General features: G+C 41.6%; 1 protein-coding gene across 10 annotated transcripts in view; it reads left to right on the forward strand.

The window, feature by feature from the left end:
• Positions 1–4236: 4236 nt before the first annotated feature.
• The window catches only part of zswim8 (zinc finger, SWIM-type containing 8), a 34210-nt gene continuing 15562 nt past the window's right edge, over positions 4237–22884 (forward strand). For 3 of the 10 annotated variants that reach the window (XM_021610513.2, XM_021610528.2, XM_021610545.2), the window contains exons 1-4: positions 4239–6154; positions 18295–18448; positions 19492–19586; positions 21330–21502. In XM_021610513.2, the coding sequence (XP_021466188.1) occupies positions 5977–6154; positions 18295–18448; positions 19492–19586; positions 21330–21502 (600 nt within the window). In that variant the 5' untranslated portion in view covers positions 4239–5976. Of the gene's footprint in view, positions 6155–18294; positions 18449–19491; positions 19587–21329; positions 21503–22884 lie in introns of all 10 variants that reach the window. The other 7 variants (XM_021610519.2, XM_021610538.2, XM_021610487.2 and 4 more) reach the window with 6 other exon arrangements.

Consider the following 22884-nt stretch of genomic DNA (forward strand, 5'->3'; position numbering starts at 1 on the left):
GGAAGAAACTGGTACACTGATTGTAAAGGAGGTGGATTTTATGCAGTTTATTGCGTGTTAGAAATTGGACATAATTGTATGTGCGGCTGAAAAGTGTCTGGGTCTGGAATTAATAGCAGAAGCATTGCAGAGAATACTGACTGATATTCCCTCCCGGCCACTGAGACTGTGAAAGGATGTGATTTGAACTGTGGACTGAAGGCGTACAGTGTTTTTTATTTTTGTAGTTTGTGTGATGTTTTCCCCCAACATCCTTTCCTGCAATGGACCTTTTTCCCCAGTTTACTACCCATACAGTAGGTGGCGGCATGCACCTCTAATGTTTGCTGATCGCCATAATACCATAGAAGAAGAAGAAGAAGCCTGCCTTGCTGAAGCCTAAGAGAGCAGAAAAGCCAACTGATCCATTAAAGTTGGTGGAACTTTGTGAGAAATGGTGGAAGTGGATGTCGAGTTGGAATCAAGCAGCCTGTCGAGCGAAGTTTGTGAAGATGAATGTCCTGAATGGACAACAGTGCTGTCTAAAATTGGAGTGGAGGATAACGAATAGTTTTTTGTTGGGATTCAATTGTTCAGTTAAGGATGTAGATGTGGGAGACCCATTTGAGGTGTCAAAAATGTTTAAGTAGGTCTATGCTCTAAGAAAAGTGGAATTTATCAGAGTGGCCAGGAATGGTCTTATTCTGATTAATTATATTTCTGAAGAACAGAGGAAGATTGCAGTGGGCCTCAAAAGCATCCAGACAGCAGAAGTATCCTGCTTTGAACTTCAGAGCAGAGCGTCCGTCAAAGGAGTCATCTCAGGGGTGGCGACGGATGTTCAGGTTGAGTACCTGAAGAGATTTCCTGCTGTGGTTTATGCCCAGCATCTGAGACGCTAGGTGAATGGAGAATTTTTTTAAACGTTGGTCCGGATGATTTTTGATAAAGAGCACCTACCTACACATGTGAAGCTTGCTTATGTAGGAGACGCTGTAAGGGCCAAATTCAGACTTAGGAAATGTAGGCCTATGTCTTTCCTACGCACACCTTTCCTATGCACTTCTCAATAGTTGGTGTTTAGACTTACCTTATGCAGGTGTGTAACGTCCTTTGCAGGCGGGGTTCCCTTGCGCAACCGCCGAATGAATGTAATTCAACCTCTGGAAACCCTCCCACTAGCTGGCCAACATATTTTCTTTTGGAGTTTTACTCAATAGGGTTTTCAGTACATTTATCTAAAGCCATCACTTTAAATTTGGTGTACCTTTAATTTGAATTTTCTCAACAGACTAACTAAAAGGTGCGAACACTTCAGAAAATTAGGGATCAATGAAAGAAAGCCATGTTAAATACACTCATATTCATCTCCTTTTCAGCACCAATTGATAGATTTAAAGATACTCTGATCTTCTATATTATTTAGGGTTAGGAAAGTATTTTTATGAATAATAAAACAACAGGTTTGGAGAGCCTTTATGCACAAAATATATTGGTGAATCAAAAATAGTGGTTTGATTCATCCTGAAAGTTGTCATATTCAATTGTTCAATCCATGAAATAGTGTACAATAGGTTGATTAGTAGTCCTATAAATCTACCCTAATAATCCTCACTAATCCTGGAACTGTGATGACAACGATCCAGTTGTCATGAACTGTGTACCAGCCTCGAGGTTTAAACTGCTATGTCTGCATTACAAAATGACTCAAATAGGCTACATGTTCCAAATGATTTCACAACTTGTAATACGTTAGCCTTATATGATTCACTATTGCTAGTGATCCTCAGGAACAACCACACGAACATGACAGAGGAAAGAAAGGTAAAGTAATGATGTAATGGAATGATGAAAAATGTAAGGAAACTGACAAGTCAATGACAGTTATAAATGTACAGTTCAAGTCGGAAGTTTACATACACCTTAGCCAAATACATTCAACTCAGTTATTCACAATTCCTGACATTTAATCCAAGTAAAAATTCCATGTCTTAGGTCTGTTAGGATCACCACTTCATTTTAAGACTGTGAAATGTCGGAATAATAGTAGAGAGAATTGTTTATTTCAGCTTTTATTTCTTTCATCACATTCCCAGCAGGTCAGAAGTTTACATACACTTAATTAGTATTTGGTAGCATTGCATTTAAATTGTTTAACTTGGGTCAGATGTTTCAGATAGCCTTCCACAAGCTTCCCACAATAAGTTGGGTGAATGTTGGCCCATTCCTCCTGACAGAGCTGGTGTAACTGAGTCAGGTTTGTAGGCCTCCTTGCTCGCACCCGCTTTTTCAGTTCTGCCCACAAATTTTCTATAGGATTGAAGTCAGGGCTTTGTGATGGCCTCTCCAATACCTTGACTTTGTTGTCCTTAAGCCATTTTGCCACAACTTTGGAAGTATGCTTGGGGTCATTGTCCATTTGGAAGACCCATTTGCGACCAAGCTTTAACTTCCTGACTGATGTCTTGAGATGTTGCTTATATATATCCACATAATTTTCAAATAAAAAGAAAGGGGAAGAGGGATTTTTTTTAAACTTCCGGAGTGTACATTGGAAGACTTGCAAGGGGCACTGCGCCGGAAGATGGCCCGCCCTCCCAGGCTCCCCTTGAGCCTGTGTAGGGTTCAGATCGGATTTATTATCTATATATACAAATATATGTGGACACCTCTTCAAATGAGTGGATTCAGCTATTTCAGCCACACCCATTGCTGACAGGTGCATTAAATCGAGCACACAGCCATGCAATCTCCATAGGGAAACATTGACACGCCTCCAACACAATCATCAAGTTTGCAGACAACACAACAGTAGTGGGCTTGATTACCAACAACGACGAGACAGCCTACATGGAGGAGGTGAGGGCACTGAGTGTGGTGTCAGGAAAACAACCCCTCACTCAACGTCAACAAAGCAAAGGAGATGATTGTGGACTTCAGGAAACAGCAGAGGGATCACCCACCTATCCACATCGACGGGACAGTAGTGGAGATTGTAGTAAGTTTTAAGTTCCTCGGCGTACACATCACAGACAAACTGAATTGGTGCACCCGCATAGACAGCGTGGTGAAGAAGGCGCAGCAGCTCCTCTTCAACCTCAAGAGGCTGAAGAAATTCGGCTTGTTACCAAAAGCACTCACAAACTTTTATAGATGCACAATCGAAAGCATCCTGTCGGGCTGTATCACCGCATGGTACGGCAACTGCTCCGCCCACAACCGTAAGGCTCTCCAGAGGGTAGTAAGGTCTGCACAACGCATCACCGGGGGCAAACTACCTGCCCTCCAGGACACCTACACCACCCGATGTCACAGGAAGGCCATAAAGATCATCAAGGACAACAACCACCCGAGCCACTGCCTGTTCACCCCGCTATCATCCAGAAGGCGAGGTCAGTACAGGTGCATCAAAGCAGGGACGGAGAGACTGAAAAACAGCTTCTATCTCAAGGCCACCACTAACATTGAGTGGCTGCTGCCAACATACTGACTCAACTCCAGCCACTTTAATAATGGAAAAATTGATGTAAAAATGTATCACTAGCCACTTTAAACAATGCCACTTAATATAATGTTTACATACCCTACATTACTAATCTCATATGTATATACGGTACTCTATACCATCTACTGCATCCTGCCTATGCCGTTCTGTACCATCACTCATTCATATATTTTTATGCACATATTCTTCATCCCTTTACACTTGTGTGTATAAGGTAGTTGTTTTGAAATTGTTAGGTTAGATTACTCGTTGGTTATTACTGCATTGTCGTAACTAGAAGCACAAGCATTTCGCTACACTCGCATTAACATCTGATAACCATGTGTATGTGACAAATAAAATTTGATTTGAACTTTGTAGCAACAGTTTGGGGAAGGCCCTTTCCTGTTTTAGCATGACAATGCCCCTGTGCACAAAGCAAGGTCCATACAGAAATGGTTTGTCGAGATCGGTGTGGAAGAACTTGCCTGGCCTGCACAGAACCCTGACCTCAACCCCATCGAACACCTTTGGGACGAATTGGAACGCCAACTGCGAGCCAGGCCTAATCGGCCAACATCAGTGCCCAACCTCATTAATGCTATTGTGGCTGAATGGAAGCAAGTCCCCACAGCAATGTTCTGACATCTAGTGGAAAGCCTTCCCAGAAGGGTGGAGGCTGTTATAGCAGCAATGGGGGGGACCAACTCCATATTAACGCCCATGATTTTGGAATGAGATGTTCAGCAAGCAGTTGTCCACATACTTTTGGTCATGTAGTGTAGTTTGTTTTATTTATTTTAGGTCGTTTGTATGGATATATCCCCCCACATCTGTTCCGTTTTTGGGGGGATCCTGTTTCTATCCCGCACAGTAGATGGCGGCATGGAGAGTAAATGTTTCGAACACCAATATACCATTGTAGTAGAAGAAGAAGAAAAAGAAGAGCCATCTTCCCGACCGGAGAGAGTGGAAGAGATGGGGGATTGTTGAGACAATTTTGAGGGACTCCGGTGTTGTTAGAAGCCTCAAAGACACAACCTGGGGACGGTAGGACTACCGGTGTCGGTCGGGGAAAATGAAAGGGACTTTTCTACAGTTTCCGGACTAGGTGTCATTGGGAACCAGTGCAGTGGCGGGCTCGAGCGAGGAAGCTTTTTTCAAAATACAAAGCAAAGGGAAAAGATATTCGAGTCAAGGTATTAGCTATTAGCGTAGGTTTGCAATCGAACAAATATAAAACTGACCGTGCATCATTACCGGAGACAGTTGATCTAAAACAGTAAGTAGTCGGTCAAGTTTGACGGTTGTGTAGTTTTTCAAAGGTGTCAATGTAAACAAACACCAAAGCCCTTGTTGAAGCGGGTGGTGTGTAACTGTACTAGTAGTGGGGCTTTGAGACTCGGATTATGACCAACTGTAACCTGTCAGAGAGATAATGTGTTCGTAAAACGATTGTTTCCCTTAAATTATACATCTTACGACGTTTGCGAATGATGACAATTTAGTCTTTTTTATTTTTTAAGCTAGCTAGTTATTTTAGCAAGCTACTGAGTCTGATTGACCAGGCAGTGTTAGCTTAGCTAGCTGGCTAGTTAGGTAGCATTAGCCAGCTAAGCTAGCTAGCTAGCAGATCTTCAAGCTTGAGTAGTGAATCTCTGTCAAAGAAAGAATGACATACGTTAGCGAGATTATACTTACCAACGTTGTTTTATTTTAAATTAAAAAGGCCTTGCAAGTGTTTGGAACATTTTGTACGGCTGTCTCGAGACGGGTAGTGTATGCAGCACAGCTGATTCGTCAAGAAGGGGAGGTAGGAAATGGTGGAAAACAAGTTCAGTTTGTGTATATTTCATTTTAAGTACAGTAGCTGACGTAAATATTCCTGTTTACGAGTTGGGTTAATCTTAGGTAATTGTATCATTAAAAGTAGTTAGATAGCTAGAACCCTATAAAAATGCCTGTGTGTGACTTGTGAGTGGGGGTCGTCTCCCTCGAAGCACTGCTCAATTTAGACAGTCAAGCAGAAACAGTCCAACTCGAAACAGGGGAGTGATAGGGTACAGAAACTAAATTGTTACCGAACTGGGATCAACTTTCTCAAACGACATGGATATAAGGTGTCTCAGAAGTTATTGCCATAAATGGCATGGCCCTTGGTAATAAAGTTAAGTCATTGTGTTCCCAAGATGTGCCTCTATTTTCCAAATACTGAGTACTAATTTGGTACAATTTGTGATGGAAGTATTTTTTCCCCTACAATTGATAATGGATATTTTTGTTTTACTGTGTAGTTCGCCTGCAAGACTACAGTGAGCTCTCAGCAGTGTTTTGGTTGTTTTGCTTACCCCTCCCCCAATTTTTACTGGAGACTTGTGGAAGTGTTCATTGCTTCTGCTCTCTTTCAGTGGTGGGCAGATCTCACCCGTTTTTTCCCCCCTGCCTTTGACGGAAGGCCTTGGCTATTGTACAGTCCACTTGAATCCAGAGTTATATATCCTACAGTGGATGTAATGGAACTAATGTTTGCCGAGTGGGAAGACGGAGAGAGGTTCTCCTTCGAAGATTCTGACCGGTTCGAGGAGGACTCGCTCTGCTCTTTCATATCAGAGGCTGAGAGTCTGTGCCAGAACTGGAGGGGATGGAGAAAACAGTCTGCTGGACCAAATTCTCCTACAGTGAAGATTAAAGGTAAACACGCACTTCACCTTCCATTGTATTATTTGTACTCACATCCTCATTACACTTTTTGTCCTCATTCCCATATAGACCTTTTACCACTTAAAACAACTTGATGCTTGTTGCCAAATATCATTGTGTAGTGGCCAGCATGGGTTCTCCCTTATCTCATTACCTAAAGTGCCTATGATGATGGATCCAAAGCATCTGAAGGCTTGTCTTGAACCTGAATTTGTTGTTCGTCATTGAAGTCAGTGTTTTTCTGTAAACATTTTACAATACACTCATACATTAGCCTACTTTCAGAAAATTGCTAGGCCTGCACATTATCTTCACTAATTGTAAATTTGAGTAACGCTGTAGGCCTGTAAACAGCTTTGACCAGTGTAGCCTAGTTTGAAATAATTAATTATGTCCTAATTTCAGGTTGATTGTCCTGTCCACGTCATTTGCGCATTTGATAATTTAGTCTATCAACTAAGTATATGTTACATTTCCCCCAGCATATAGGCCTAGCAAGCTTGTTCTCTCAGAATTAAGCCAATTTGTTGACACTGCAAAACAGTCCATATTGCTCAGCTTCTCATTCTCTGAAGAGTCCTCAAAGGGCTCTGAACGCATCTCTATGGGACAGTAGGTGCTGGCTGACAATGTCATTGATTCCTCATTTAATTTATTGGCTGTGATGTCATTGATGTGATAGCCCCTTATTTTTTTTTAGCAGAATAGTTTCCATAATACTTGCATCATGTCACTTGTTTCTACACCCCCCCTCCCATCAACCTCAGGTCTACATTATCCCCATAGCCTATTATTGATTTTATGCTTTCTCTACCAAAGCAGATAATGTTGTAAAGGCTAGGTGTAACTTTGTTTTCATTGAGGATAGTGGCATTGGAGTATCGAACACCATTTGAGTCAGTAGACGTCTCGTTATTTTCATGTGTCAAATAATACTATTTGACGCTTGAAATAACACTATTTGATGCGTCAAATAAGACGATTTGACTAATTAGGATTTTGATATGACTGCACGTCACGTGCATATATTTTTTTAACGTAGTGGTAACACTATCATTCATATTTCATATATCACAATGATTTGCTAGTTTGGGGGGCAACAGGGTTATGTAGCTGGCTATCTTGTTTAGTTCGTTGTCTTATTTCCATGATCTGAAGTTTGATTTCAATAGGAGTACAACAAGTTGCTTCCTAATAGTCACATGAATTCTTAAATATTGAGAATGACTGCAATTTCTGATTATTGTTTTTAGGCTGGTTGCATTGGTGCTAGCTTCCCTAGAAGTTGCTAAAAGCATCTGTAACAAAGCTATTTGTGAGTGACTTTGTCATACTGCAAGCAAAAGTCAATGTATTAGGGAGACGGCCTACCTCCAGTCTCCAAACTGTCATAGAGGTTTACAAATGGCTTGATTATTATTCTGTATTCTGACAAGGATGAATCAGATGCAACTGATTGGGCTGTGGCTGGCTGGCAGCAGCAGCAGGCCCACAATAATTTCTCTCCTGCCTCTGGGATGGCTGCATGACAGGGAAAATGTTGGACTACCTAGCTAACATTTTAGATCCTGCTCTTATTTCAAAAGCTTACGCAGTCGTTTTCCCATTTAACCGAACAAATTCTTGCTTATTACCAACGCGGTATTGCAAACAAATCAATACTGGCCTCAAAAGTTATACAGCTGCAGTTGCATCACTGCTTGGAAAGGGATCAGCTCGGCATCCGACCGCAAGGCGCTACAGAGGGTAGTGCTTACGCCCCAGTACATCACTGGGGCTAAGCTTCAATCCAGGACCTCTATACCAGGCGGTGTCAGAGGAAGGCCCTAAAAATTGTCAGACTCCAGCGACCCAGGTCATAGACTGTTCTCTCTGCTACCACACGGCAAGCGGGTACCAAGTCTAGGTCCAAAAGCCTCCAGCTTCTACCCCAAGCCATAAGACTGCTAAACAGTTCATCAAATGGCTATCTGGACTATTTGCATTGACCTTCTTTTTATTTTATTTTAACGCTGCTGTTAATTGCTGTTTATTATCTATGCATAGTCACTTTACCCCTGTTTACATGTACATATTACCTCAATTACCTCGACTAACCTGTACCCCAGCACATTGACTTGAAACCAATTCCCCCTGTATATAGCCTTGTAATTGTTTTTTTGTTTTTTTCAAATATTTTCTTACTTAAACAAAATAACTACATTGTTGGTTATCCTGTTATATTTGGGATTTGATTTCTGTGTGCTTGTTTGTGTGCATGTTTGTTTTATTTCTTTACAGCTTTGACAGTGCTACTGACCACATTGGCAGTGCTTGGCTTGCGCATGAAAATCACATTTTGTTATTTGCCGTGTTAATTTTGTCAATATAAAGACCTGAACTGCCTAACATATTGAATGGACCTAGTCAGTCATAGATTTCTGAACTGCCTGGCTGAGCAACACTATCATCTGAAGCCGTGGAAGACCATCACCCAAGACCTGCCAGATCTGTACATTTTGTTTGTTTTTACAGTGTCTTTAAGATTCTCGAATGAAAAGCGCTATATTAAATAAATATATTATTATTTGTAAGGCTTGCCACTTGCAAGCAACTGAGGAACCGGTGTGGGAGAACCTATTTATTAGAAGTCTCATCTCTTGGAGTTTGGGGGGGGGCTGTGTGTGCGGTCAGGCATGTTTGTTTGGGTTTATGGAGTGGTGGGGGAAGGGCTGAGTGGAGTCAGCTGTGGACTGTATAGAGGGCTTTGTCTTGTGCAGGTCATTTACTTCAGAGCTGGGGATTGTGGTTTAGCAATACAAACCCACATTTTATGAATCTACATATTGCTGCTGATCTTGCACAAAAGAGCTGCCAAACCTCAAAACCTTCCCATCTAAAGTCAGTCAAATCCCCCCCAAAAGTAAGATCAGTAAAATAGATTTTACTGAAATTTCCCCCCTTGAAGGTTAGCCCATATCTCTCCATCTCCATTGCTCAAAATGTAGGGCATGTTAAAGGTTAGGGTTTTGGTTAGGCCCTATGCATCTGTTGGCTCTGATCTTTCTTCCATAACCACAGACTAATGGGTGTGTGTGTGTGTGTGTGAGCAGCAGTCCTTCACTTTTACACCGCTCTATGATGGAACAGCTGTTTGAGCGTGCCCCCCTGTCCCGCTCTCTCCCGATTGGTTAGTCACTGTGTAACTGGCAGTGGCTGGACCCTCTTACTGCCCACTTGCTGCTGTTACTGCCATCCTCCTACTCTTTCTCTCTATCCCTCTCTCCCTCTATCCTTCCTATTTGTAGCCTCCAAGGGACAGGTGGGGACTGGGGAGCAAGTGTTAATAGAGATGTAAATCACCTGGGTCTGCTCCCTCCATGGGGTTTTCCCTGTTTGTCGAGCATGAAAAGCTCAAACCTAGCATCTAATGCCATAGAATTCACACAACTGCCTTGGGCTTAAGCCAATAGAAACATACCATTATTTTCCCACTATTTGTAACACAATAACACCAGTAACTCAATTCAACTTGCCTGGATAAATATTTATTGTTCAGCAACATGATTTCTGTTTAGTTTTTCTGTTATAGGTTCCTATATCTCAAACTAAAACAGTAACAGTTGCTAACACTGCTCTTGTGGTGGGTGATTTCATGAGGTGAGAAGATGGCAGTGTGGGTGGAATAGCTGTGGTGGCAATACAATACCTACCAGACCTGGGTTCAAATACATGTGTATTTGTTATTGAAATACACTACTTATTTTCTGTGTATTTGAGTATTTTCAAATAATGTGTCCCAATCCCGACTCAACTATTCCGATTGGAAGTATTTGAAAGTGTTTTCAAAATAATTTATATTAAATAGCCTACTATTTGAAAGTATTTTCAAATTCTTATTTCAAATACTATTTTAAAATAACTGTTAAATGCATGGTAGTCTGTTTGAGTGTGTATTTTCAAATACTTTCCAAGTATATTTCCAAATTTATTTCAATATTCAACAACTTTTCTTTTCAAATAAAAAATATTTAAATACTGACTTCCAAATGTCTTTGAAAGTAATTGAAATACTACGGCTGGGAATTGCCAGGGACCTCAAGATACGATATTATCATGATACTTAGGTGCCGATACGATATGTATTGCGGTTCGTTACTATTATTGCGATTTGATGTTCCAAACATATTGCTCACTATGTCTGCTGCAGAGATGAGAGAGCATGAGAAAAAACGTTTTTATCAGTCAGGGAAATAAAAGTGCTGAAAACATGTTGGCTCACTATTTTTGTTGCAGGTACTGCCCGGCTAGCGCTAGGTACAGTAACGAATTGTTTTTGTTTTTACAAATCAATATTTGGAGTCAAATATCACTGAAATTCCCTAAATAGTAATAAAAACCTGGCAGTTTGGGTCCTGGATGCTGATTAGCTGAAACTGCATTCCAGCCATGTGTTCAGTGCTTTCAGAAAGTATTCACACCCCTTGACTTTTTCCACATTTTGTTGTTACAGCCTGCATTTAATTTTTTTTGTCACTGGCCTCCACACAATACCACAATGTCAAAGTGAGTTTTTTATTTATTTATTTATTATTTTTTTGAATAAAAAATGAAAAGCTGAAATGTCTTGAGTCAATAAGTATTCAACAAGAAAGGAGGACCAAGGCACTCTTCATATAATTAATTAAAATGCCTTTATTAGTATGGCATGTTCAATAAAAACAACGTTTTTAATAAATCCGACGCATTTCGGCTGCATGGCTTTCGTCAGGGAGTACAAAAAAAATAATACAATGTCCTTTTTTGAACAGCTTTTCCAATTCGCCCTAATTAGAAGAGGGAGTGGTTACAAAATAGATTGGACACACCTAGTAAGCAATACTATACCCATTAAAAAGTGAAATACTGAAGCTATGTTATAAAAATACAACTCCAAGCTAGAAGTTTCAGGACACTTAAAGGTAGTTCTTACCTTAAATATAACTGGGAGAAGTGTCAAGAATAAGACAGCAATATATTCCATAGTACACTAGAACACAGCAAAAAGTATTCAAACCCTTTGTTATGCCAAGCCAAAATACATTCAGGAGTAAAAAATGTGCTTAACAAGTCACATAAGAGGTTGCATGGACTCATTCTGTGTGCAATAATAGTGTACCATGATTTTTGAATGACTACCGTATCTCTGTACCCCGCACATACAATTATCTGTAAGGTCCCTTAGTCGAGCAGTGAATTTCAAACACAGATTTAACCCAAAAGACCCAGCAGTGAGGTTTTCCAACGCCTCAGAAGGGCACGTATTGGAAATGGATAAAATAAAAAAGCAGACATTGAATATCCCTTTGAGCATGGTAAAGTTATTAATTAAACTTTGGGTGCTGTATCAATACACCCTGTCACTACAAATATACAGGCATCCTTCCTAACTCAGTTGCCGGAGAGGAAGAAAAACACTCAGGGATTTCACCGTGGTGCCAATGGTGACTTTAAAACAGAGTTGAATGGCTGTGATGGGAGAGAACTGAGGATGGATCGACAACATTGCAGTTACTCCGCAATACTAACCTAATTGACAGAGTGAAAAGAAGGAAACCTGACAGAACAAAAATATTTGAAAACATGCATCCTGTTTGCAACAAGGCACTAAATAATGCAGATTTTCTTTTTGCAAAGCAAATGTATTTTTGTCCTGAATGCAAAGTGTTTGGTTTGGGCCAAATCCAATACAACAGATTACTGAGTACCACGCTCCATATTTTCAAGCATGGTGGTGGTTACATCATGTTATATGTATGTTTGTTATCTTTAATGACTGGGGAGTTTTTAGGATTAAAAAAGGTTGTGCTAAACACAGGCAAAATTCTAGATGAAACCCCGGTTCAATCTGCTTACCACCAGACACTGAAAGGTGAATTCAACTTTTAGCAGGACAATAACCAAAAACACAAGGCCAAAGCTACACCGTAGTTGCTTACCAAGAAGACAGTGAATGTTTGAGTGGCCAAGTTTCAGTTTTCACTTGACTTAAATCGGCTTTGAAATCTATGGCAAGACATAAATGTTTGTCTAGCAATGATCAACAACTAATTTGACAGAGCTTGAAGAATTATTGAAAAAAAATAATGGCCAAATATTGTACAATCCAGGTGTGCAAAGCTTTTAGAGACTTACCTAGAAATACTCACAGCTGTAATCGCTGCCAAAGGTTATTCTAACATGTATTGACTCAAGGGTGTGAATTCTTGTGTGAATAACATTTTATCTGCATTTCATTTGAAATATTTTTTGTTGTTATGGGTTATTGTGTGTGTGTGTGGATGGGTGAGAGAAAATATTGTTAATCCATTTTGAATTTGGCTGTAACATAACGTGGTATAAGTCAAGTCGAAGGAATACTTTCTGAAGGCACTGTATATCAGACAACATACCACAGTATGAGTCAACTACTTGTTTAATGTTCTATTTATGTTGGTAACCAGTTTATAATGGCAATAAGGTACCTCGGGTTTGTGGTATGTGGCGAAAATACCACTGCTGAGGGCTGTATTCAGGCAGTCCCCAAGTCTGATATCTACTATTGAGCCTTTGGTCCTACATGCCCATCTCCATGAAAACCAAGGTGTAGCCCCCCATATACTGCTATGTTAGGAGAGGAAATGAGGACGGAGTGTCAGCTGAGGGTCAGGGCTTTGTCTTGGGTGTGTAGTGGTGGTGTGCTCGGCCTGTGCTGGGCCTCAATTTATTTTCTAATCTGAAGAGAGGGTCATCACTAATGTTTTCTTCAATTGTTTGAGGGACAATAAAACATGTTCTGCATCATCCTGACAAAGAGGCGTCATATCCTGCCAAAACTTGTTTTGTTATATTGTGTAGAGTGCAAACCTAGCGTCACAAATTCCTTTCTTTCAAAAAAAATAATCTGAAATGTATTTGTCAGATGTAACAATATATTTTTGTTCTTGGACTAAGTCTACACTATTACTATTCTTGCAAAGGTCATCGGAATTGTTAAGGATTTCAAAATTCGAATAAATGCAACAGTTGGACAATGGATGAAGATTTTCCAAACTTTTTATTTTTATAGTTCAACAGGAATTAACTGAATTACAGCATATAAAACATTTTACTGGCAAGGACAAGTAATTAATGGAGTTCAGGAATTGTGTTGGAAATTCATGAATACATTTTATTATTGTATCAGGTAGGCTTGGGCAATATACCGTATACCGGGGTATTTCAAAATACCGACGCTATGATATTCAATACTGCACCCCTGTGGGATGCGGGGGTGCGTGCTACGCCACTGCGTATAACGAAGTTAAGTATAACTATAAGAAACCTAAGATGTGTCATAAATTATCTAGCTCAGGGCTCCAAGCTATACATTTGGTTTGCTAACTTGCTAGATGTCAAGATCAAGCTTCTTGGTTACATCAGAGACATGAAAATCTGGATGCTGCCCAACCCTAGTATTGGGTATTTTTGTGACGTTTTGTGTTAAAATAAAACCTTTGTGGGTTGGTTTGCATAAATACAATGGGTGTATTTGCATATATATATATTTTTTAAAGAACATAAATGGGTGGAATAGGGCTGCGACCACCAAACTCTTGCTCTGTCTAACCTACCTGCACTCACACGTGCTGTCTAGACTGCCTCATTAATTACGGTTGTCATGTTCTCTTGCATAATTCAACAAGGGTGCCAAAAGCAGGATACCCTCGAATTAAAAGTTAACATGGTTGGCTCTTTCACCTATCAATCAAATGTATTTATAAAGCCATTTTTACATCTGCAGATGTCACACTGTGCTATACAGAAAGTCAGCCGAAAACCCCAAACAGCAAGTAATGCAGATGTTAGAAGCAGGGTGGCTAGGAAAAACTCCCTAGGAAGGCAGGAAGCTAGGAAGAAACCTAGAGAGGATCCAGGCTCTGAGGGGTGGCCAGTCCTCTTCTGGCTGTGCCGGGTGGAGATTAATTACATGGCCATTTAAGGCCAGATTGTTCTTCCAAATGGACAATGACCCCAAGCATACTTCCAAAGTTGCAGCAAAATGTCTTAGGGACAACAAAGTCAAGGTATTGGAGTGGCCATCACAAAGCCCTGACCTCAATCCCATAGAAAATGTGTGGGCAGAACTGAAAAAGTGTGTGTGAGCAAGGAGGCCTACAAACCTGACTCAGTTACACCAGCTCTGTCAGGAGGAATGGGCCAAAATTCACCCAACTTATTGTGGGAAGCTTGTGGAAGGTTACCTGAAACGTTTGACCCAAATTAAACAATTTAAAGTCAATGCTACCAAATACTAATTGAGTGTATGTAAACTTCTGACCCACTGGGAATGTGATGAAAGAAATAAAAGCTGAAATAAATCATTCTCTCTACTGTTATTCTGACATGTCACCTTCTTAAAATAAATTGGTGATCCTAACTGACCTAAGACAGGGAATTTTTACTTGGATTAAATGTCAGGAATTGTGAAAAACTGAGTTTAAATGTGTTTGGCTACGGTGTATGTAAACTTTTGACTTCAACTGTAAGTGTTGAGACACTTACTGCGTTAAATTTCAGATGAAGCTTTAGTGTTCTTATACATTCAGTGGAAAGACAATGTATTCCATTATATCCCATTTCAGCCAAGTTCCGAGGTGTTTTTGACAGGTCATTACAAACATTTCCATGGTCGTAATGCTAACGGGTAAAAATGAGAGGCACAAGCAAGAATATGAAAGCAATCAATCCAGTGAGATTTAAGTGACAAGTGGATTTTTGCACCCCTCAAACACATGAACTAGATGGCTAAAAAAGACATCCTCAGGTGGGTGGGACATGCGCATGGCTAATTATTCTGACTAAACTACCTGTCAGGCCATTGTGTTTGCATGTCTCTGTCGGCGCCTGAAATACAAGAGGTAGGTTTAAGGTTGTTGGATGGATTGCAGTGCCGTTGCCTCATGAGTTTTCATTAGCATACGTCTCCCTGGTGAATTAGATTGCAAGGCTGCAATGGCAATTCAGTTATTACTGATGAAGATTTATACAGTATTTGCACATTTTATGGAAGTTGGCTGTGCTCTTTAAAAATGTTTTTTTTTAAATGGTCAGCTCTGCAGTCCTGGCCAGCTGGAAATGGCGCTGTTTTTGGGTAGGCCCACAGTACCAGTCAACAGTTTGGACACACATGCTCATTCATGGGTTTTTCTTTATTTTTACTATTTTCTACACAATACTATGAAATAACACATATGGAATCATGTTTATATTTATGTTTTACATTCTTCAAAGTAGCCACCCGTTGCCTTGATGACAGCTTTGCACAGTCTTGGCATTCTCTCAACCAGCTTCACCTGGGATGCTTTTCCAACAGTCTTGAAGGAGTTCCCACATATGCTGAGCACTAGTTGGCTGCTTTTCCTTCACTCTGTGGTCCAACTCATTCCAAACCATCTCAATTGGGTTGAGGTCAGGTGATTGCGGAGGCCAGGTCATCTGATGCAGCACTCCATCACTCTCCTTCTTGCTCAAATAACCTTTACACAGCCTGGAGGTGTGTTTTGGTCATTGTCCTGTTGAAAAACAAATTCTATTCCCACTAAGTGCAAACCAGATGGGATGGCGTATCACTGCAGAATGCTGTGGTAGCCATGCTGGTTAAGTGTGCCTTGAATTCTAAATAAATCACTGACGGTGTCACCAGCAAAGCATCCTCACACCACATCCACCATGCTTAACGATAGGAACCACTCATGTGGAGATCATCCGTTTACCTACTCTGCGTCTCACAAAGACAGCGGTTAGAACCAAAAATCTCAAATTTGGACTCATCAGACCAAATGACAGATTTCCACCAGTCTAATGTCCATTGCTCATGTTTCTTTGCCCAATCAAGTCTCTTCTTCTTATTGATGTCCTTTTAGTAGTGGTTTCTTTGCAGCAATTCGACCATGTAGGCCTGATTCACGTAGTCTCTTCTGAACAGTTGATGTTGAGATGTCTATTACTTGAACTCTGTGAAGCATTTATTTGGGCTGCAGTCTGAGGCTGGTAATTCTAATGAACTTATCCTCAGCAGCAGAGGTAACTCTGTGTCTTCCTTTCCTGTGGCGGTCCTCATAGCGCTTGATGGTTTTTCGACTGCACTTGAAACTTTCAAAATTCTTGAAATTTTCCGGATTGACTGACCTTCATGTCTTAAAGTAATGAAGGACCGTCTTTGCTCTTTTGAGCTGTTCTTGCCATAATATGAACCGTTTTGGTAAAATACCATCTTCTGTATATCACCCTTGTCACAGTACAACTGATTGGCTCAAACGCATTAAGAAGGAAATAAATTCCACATTCACTTTTAAGGCACACCTGTTAATTGAAATGCATTCCAGGTGACTACCTCATGAAGCTGGTTGAGAGAATGCCAAGAGTGTGCAAAGGGTGGCTACTTTGAAGAATCTCAAATTAGTTTAACACTTTTTTTTGGTTACTACATGATTCCATATGTGTTATTTAATAGTTTTGATGTATTCACTATTATTATACAATGTAGAACATAGTAAAAATAATGAAAAACCCTTGAATGAGTAGGCGTGTCCAAACTTTTGACTGGTACTATATATGTTTCGAGTGCGTTTTATTTTTAGCGACTCGTTGTTGTAGCTGTTGAAGCATGCTGTATCTGGAGAAGGGGTGGTGTGGGTTCAGGACCCATCAGGAAACCTAGACTCTTCCTTGGCTGACAGGACATTGCCTGGCTACCCAGAGTCCTTGCTTCGGGCCAAACGCTACGCCACGCCCACGGATGTAAGTTTCTTCTCCACAATGTGTCTGGATCTGAGTACCTCCCTGAACGTTCACCGAATGCGAACACATTTGGGGCCGTCTGATTGGTCCAGAAACTGATGGGTAAATGCTGAGACACGTGGGTAAAGCGGTGGTTTAAAAATGTATCATTGGCTTTGATACTCTGATTGGTTAGAGACGATCCAATTGCTGATGTACAGGGCCCCTCGTCTCCACAAACAACTTCAATGATTGCAGTCTCAGACCTAAAGTATGTAGTGAACGACAGCAGCGGAATAATTTAGTGTGAGCCATCAGGCTATACAGGAGGGGCTGCAGGTTTAGCAGCTGTCCTGCTCTCTGATGACGGAGACCAAGGGAGCTTTAAAGTCCTAAGTAGGTCCAGTAGGTTTTCCTGACCACGTGACATGACTTGTAACAGGGAACCCCAAAGTTTTTTTTTTTTTTCTTCTCCCAACTAAGGCTGATGTTTTTTCCTGGTCAGGCCCATTAGTTGAGTGTGGAGACTTGCACCAAGGCAATGTTTGTGTCAACTGTGGAGACTTGCACCAAGGCAATGTTTTTGTCAACCGGTCAAAATAGTTGACTACAACCCTCCCCATCCTTGATAGGTTGACCATGGCTTCTGACCATGTGAACCACAGCCATCACCGTTGTTGACATTATTCAGACTGCTTTCTTTCCTCATATTGTTGATGGCAGGACAAGTGAGCCTGGAAACAGGTCTGTGTTTGTAAAGTTAGAGACCCATATTTTTCATGGCAGCCCTCATTGTCCTTCATACGAGTTCGGTAGATTGCTAACTCTACACTTTACAAAGCATACACACCTCCCAGTTTCTCTGTAGTGTCTCTCTTTCTGTCTTATACACAACACACACACTTACGGCCGAGAACCATAGAGCATGTTAGGGCGATGAAACAACAGAGCCCCATTCATTTTCGATGGATGGATGGAAGCGAAGTGGGTGGTTGGGCAATGCAAGCATGGCGAGGGAGCGTTAACAGGGCAGGACCTAAGTTGTGGAAAGTTTAACTTTATGCAAATACATTGCGATATCGCAGCTGCGCTTGACCAATCGAAGCTCACTATAGCTTCCAGCCACTACTGGATTGACTGTTGATGCCTCCACTTGAGTGTGAAGCTTATTCACCTTCCTTCCATCCGTGTGGTGTGTTTGGGTGAACCCTTGGGAGCAGAGCTCAAAAGGAATTACCATTGTAACATGGGGGCACACAGTAGATTTCTGTTCTGTTTTATTCTGTCTTACATGCATTTTAACACATATTCCCTCTGGCACACTTTCACTCACTCACTCAATGTTTGGTTCTCTCTCTCTCTGTGTCTGTTAGATGGTCAGGTCATCCCTCTGGTGGAGCTATCAGCCAAGCAGGTTGCATTCCACATCCCGTTTGAGGTGGTGGAGAAGGTCTACCCTCCTGTCCCCGAGCAGCTGCAGCTCCGCATCGCCTACTGGAGCTTCCCAGAGAACGAGGAGGACATCCGGTGAGGCTGGATACACACGCACGCGTTTGTTTTCCTATCCTTGTGGGGACCATAACATTTATTCCCATTCAAAATCCTATTTTCCTTAACCCCTATTTCCTAAACCTAACCCCAATTGTAACCCTGAAGTCTAAAATATCATTTTCCTTGTGGGGACTGGCTAAATGTCCCTACTTGTCAAACTTTTACTTGTTTTACTATCCTTGTGAGGACTTCTGTTACCCACAAGGATATTAAAACCAAACTGTACACGCGCTCTGAAGTCTATCTGAGATCGTCTCGGATTTCCATATGTTCAGAGATATCTGGAGACACACTGATCTTTGTGGGATTGTTGTTAAAGGTCCAATGCAACTGTTTTTTAACTCAATATCAAATTATTTCTGGGTAACAATTACGTATCTACTGCGATTGTTTTCAATTAAAATTGTCCACAAGAAAAAGCTTTTTAGCACAGGGCAATTCTCAAGTAAGAATTTTGCTAGGACTGTCTGGGAGTAGTCTAAATGAAGAGGGGAAAAGTGAAAATAAGTTATTGGCAGAGGTTTGGAACTCTTTCTTATTTGTCTATTAACTAATTTACCGCATGGTGATGTCAACATGGAAGGCCAAAACTATCCCACGAAAACAGGCTGAAATTTCAGCCAGTCTTTTCAAACAGCTCTTACACTAAAAGGGCATTATCTTATTTTTCACAGATATTATTCCAACCTCATAGTGTGGAAATATGTATAAAACATAAAATAATATTTTGGACTACACTGGGCCTTTAAAGGATGACAAGGAAATGAAATGGCATGAGGCTTATTGTACATCGTACTCTCTCTGTTTTGGAATCCCATTCCATTTCAGCTTATCACACACCCACTCATTTACATTTACGAAATCACTCAGAACATTCACTCATGCCAAATACTGGGGACCACTCACACATTATACAAATAGCTAGCCCTTCTTCAGAGGGGACATAGTATTTGGAGAAGTTAGTGTTTCTTAATTTTTCTCTGATCTCATCCGCTCTCTCTGCGGTTCTCCCTCTGCAGGCTGTACTCGTGTCTGGCTAACGGCAGCCCTGATGAGTTCCAGCGAGGGGAGCAGCTGTACAGGATGAGGGCTGTCAAAGACCCTCTGCAGATAGGTGAGCACTGAGCAGTGTCCTTCACCTAATTCCACCACAGCTCTAAGACAACAGCAGCACGGAAGGCTGAACTCTCCAAACATCCAACAAACCTCCATAAAGTTGTCCTGGTCACATATTGGCTAGGCTTGTTCCACAGCCCCACACTCACTCTGTGCCTTGGGCTTCAAAAACTAGTTGTGCATTTATCTAGTTGAACATTTATCCCAGGTCGGATGCTGTTTTCACCTCTGTTGCGTCGGAATCCGGGTGGAGCCTCTGCATATCTCTGCTCATCCCAGATGACTGGATTAGAGCAGCCGGCCAGGGAGGCAGGCAGGATGTGTGGGGATTACATGTGCTTTAATGGCCCTAAATGGTCCAAACGGAGCCTCACTCACCAGTTCTAACAGATAGAGCTCAGTCTGCGCCATGCCACACCGCTCATCACTAGGGCTTAGAGTTTTCCTGACCCTGTGACACGACAACCTCTGCGCACTACTCTGGTGGTGATAGGCTACCACTAGAAACCAGGGTTTTTTACCGGTCAGGGTATGTGGCCATACACTGATCAATCACCATTGAGTTTGCCAACCATCTGTTCATTACTAGAAAGAGAACTTGATGGAGCGTAATCGTGTAGGAATGTTGCTGTTGTACTGTGCCATTTAGGACATTTCCTAGATCAATGAATGAAACCACAGAGGTGAAATATAGTGCATAGACCTGCTATTACATGGACCACTTCAATGGGCACAGCACCTAGGATTAATTACAGGCCAAGCAGCCTGCCTGAAATCCACTGAGCATTCTACATAATGATTGTGTGACTCATCCATTACACTCAACATCACTGAGATGCCAGCTAGGATCAGAAAGTATTGCAGTGAAATGCCCCTTTTTGCACTGCTCAACAGTGGCTTGGTGATTAATGCTTGTAAGTTATGTTAAAGACAATTCTGGGTAGCTGAAAGCCGATATCTAGAGATGTAACCTTTCCCACTGTATTACACCTCGGAGGGGCATATATTAGCTTTTTCAAATACATTCATAATGAACCAAGGGGTCTGATTCAAATGTTTACAACCATTTTGAAAGCAAGCACTTTCTCTTTATCTACAGTGTGCGCCTCATTGTTTTCCTGCGAGCCCAGTGTATGTCAGTGCTGTATTAGGTTAAACACATTAGAGTTCATTGTGAGGTAATGGAAACCATGTCTCCCAGTGGAAGTAGGAGGGGAAAGGAAGTAGGTTAGAGGTGGAGGAGGAGTTGGAGACTGCCAGGTAGGAGCAGAGAAACTGGAGCAGGAACAGAGCTCGGCTGACTGAAGGGGTCCTGTTATGTTGAATCTGGAACAGTTACTCTGAGCCGTTCCTCTACTCCCCCACCTCTCCTACCCTCCCCTCCTGCTCTGTGCCGGCTCGGGCTCACCAGGAGAATGCTGGCTGCTGTCCATTGGGTAAAAGCTTTTGGGCAACGTCCCCCTCTCCCTCTTTTTCCTCCTATCTCCTAGTCTTTCCATGTGCATGGAAATAACTGCCTTTCATTTCCTGTCTGGCAGCCCAGGCTCAGGACGCATTACAGCACTGCTGCTGCACAGTGTCGGCCATCACCCTAAGAGTTTCTGCCCCACTTTATCATAACACTGTGTTTCTCATTCCATTGCTCAAGTCTTATTGTCCGACATAGACAAATAGATGGAAGTTACAGAGCAGATATTATCCCCTCTCTATTTTTTTCGCTCCCTCTCTTTCTCTCTCAAAGGTTTCCACCTCAGTGCCACCGTGGTGTCGCCCCAGGCTGGCCAATCAAAAGGGGCGTACAATGTGGCTGTCATGTTTGACCGCTGCCGCATCACTTCCTGCAGTTGCACCTGTGGAGCCGGGGCCAAATGGTGCGCCCATGTGGTGGCCCTCTGCCTCTTCAGGATCCACAACGTGAGTTTAGAGTACAGACACAACATGAATTACACCGCATTACCACATGAAAACACCTATACACCTTTGTGCTGCAATTATAGTACAGTATACATGTGAGTTAGTGTAGTACTGTGATAATGGTCAATTCCATTTAAATTTAGGAACTTTTACTCCAACCCTGGCACAGACACAAGCCATAGCCTATAGATGGGTTGACAACGTCACAACAATTATTTGTGTGCAACTCCGAGTTCAAAGGCTCTGTGTTGTTGTCATAGATTGCTAGCAACAATGACTAGAAGCTGCTGTTTGGTGAATTGTAGATGACTTGTTTCAGCTGGTTGTATTTGTTCTTAATACCATGTCTTGCTTTGAGGTGTTTTGACGCTTGTCACTTCTATGCTAATATGGCTAGGGTTAGCTAGACAGCTAACCAACAACTGTAACAATGTATTTGTACAACCAACAAGTGCTTCTTGGGCAAATGTATTTCTGTAAATAATAAATAAATAGTAAATAAATAAACTTTTGCAGATGAAATATAACTTATTTACACGTAGTAGTAATAATGTAATAATCCTTTGATTGTAAGCCAACCCTGTCTGTTTTTAAGTCGTGGTTGCACTTATATCGGTTTTGTTGGTGAACACCCCTACCGTCTATATAACACATTACTGTTCGAATACATTGTATGTATTCAAATAGCCTACAGATTTGCTGTATATATGTACGGAATTGTCTATCTGTGACTCATAGGGTGTAAGAGAGTGCTGAGGCACTATGAGTGTGTATGTGTGGGAGGCTCTGATGTCTTTGGGTGGAGGACTGTCTGTTCTCTACTGATATCACAGTGTAGGTGGGTCTTGCAAGGTCTGAGTGTGTGTGTTGGCATGAACGAGTGTGTGGGCTCAGTTCAGCCTTTGACGTTATGTTCAGATGTTCTGAGATCATATGATCCCATGGCACTAAAACGAATTATGCCATATGATCAGAATCAGAAAATTACATTGATCTTAAACTCTGCAAATCCTCATATTTGTTTTCCACTGGGGAACAACCCGATCTCTCTCTTTCTGTGTCATTCTCTCTCTTTCTATGTAGTTATCAGTCCAGGAGAGAGCCTAGTCTCCCATAGCCATACCCCCACTCCCTGCTGTGTAGGTCTTCTCCCACTTCCGACTGTCAGCTGTTCTGTGGCACGCACACACACACACCTCCATAGCTTTCTTGTGACCTTTTATCAGGCGCACATGGACCCTCATTAACCATTATTGTATTGAATGGAATTGAATAGCTGTAAAGTAAAGTAATTAACATCTCTCAGGCCCAGATGGGAGGCCGGCCTTTTCACCCTCTCTGTGAAAGTGGATATTGAAAACCTGTCGCCCTAGGTGACGCCA

Source organism: Oncorhynchus mykiss, chromosome 1 (assembly GCF_013265735.2).
Source record: "Oncorhynchus mykiss isolate Arlee chromosome 1, USDA_OmykA_1.1, whole genome shotgun sequence".
NCBI classification, from domain to species: domain Eukaryota; kingdom Metazoa; phylum Chordata; class Actinopteri; order Salmoniformes; family Salmonidae; genus Oncorhynchus; species Oncorhynchus mykiss.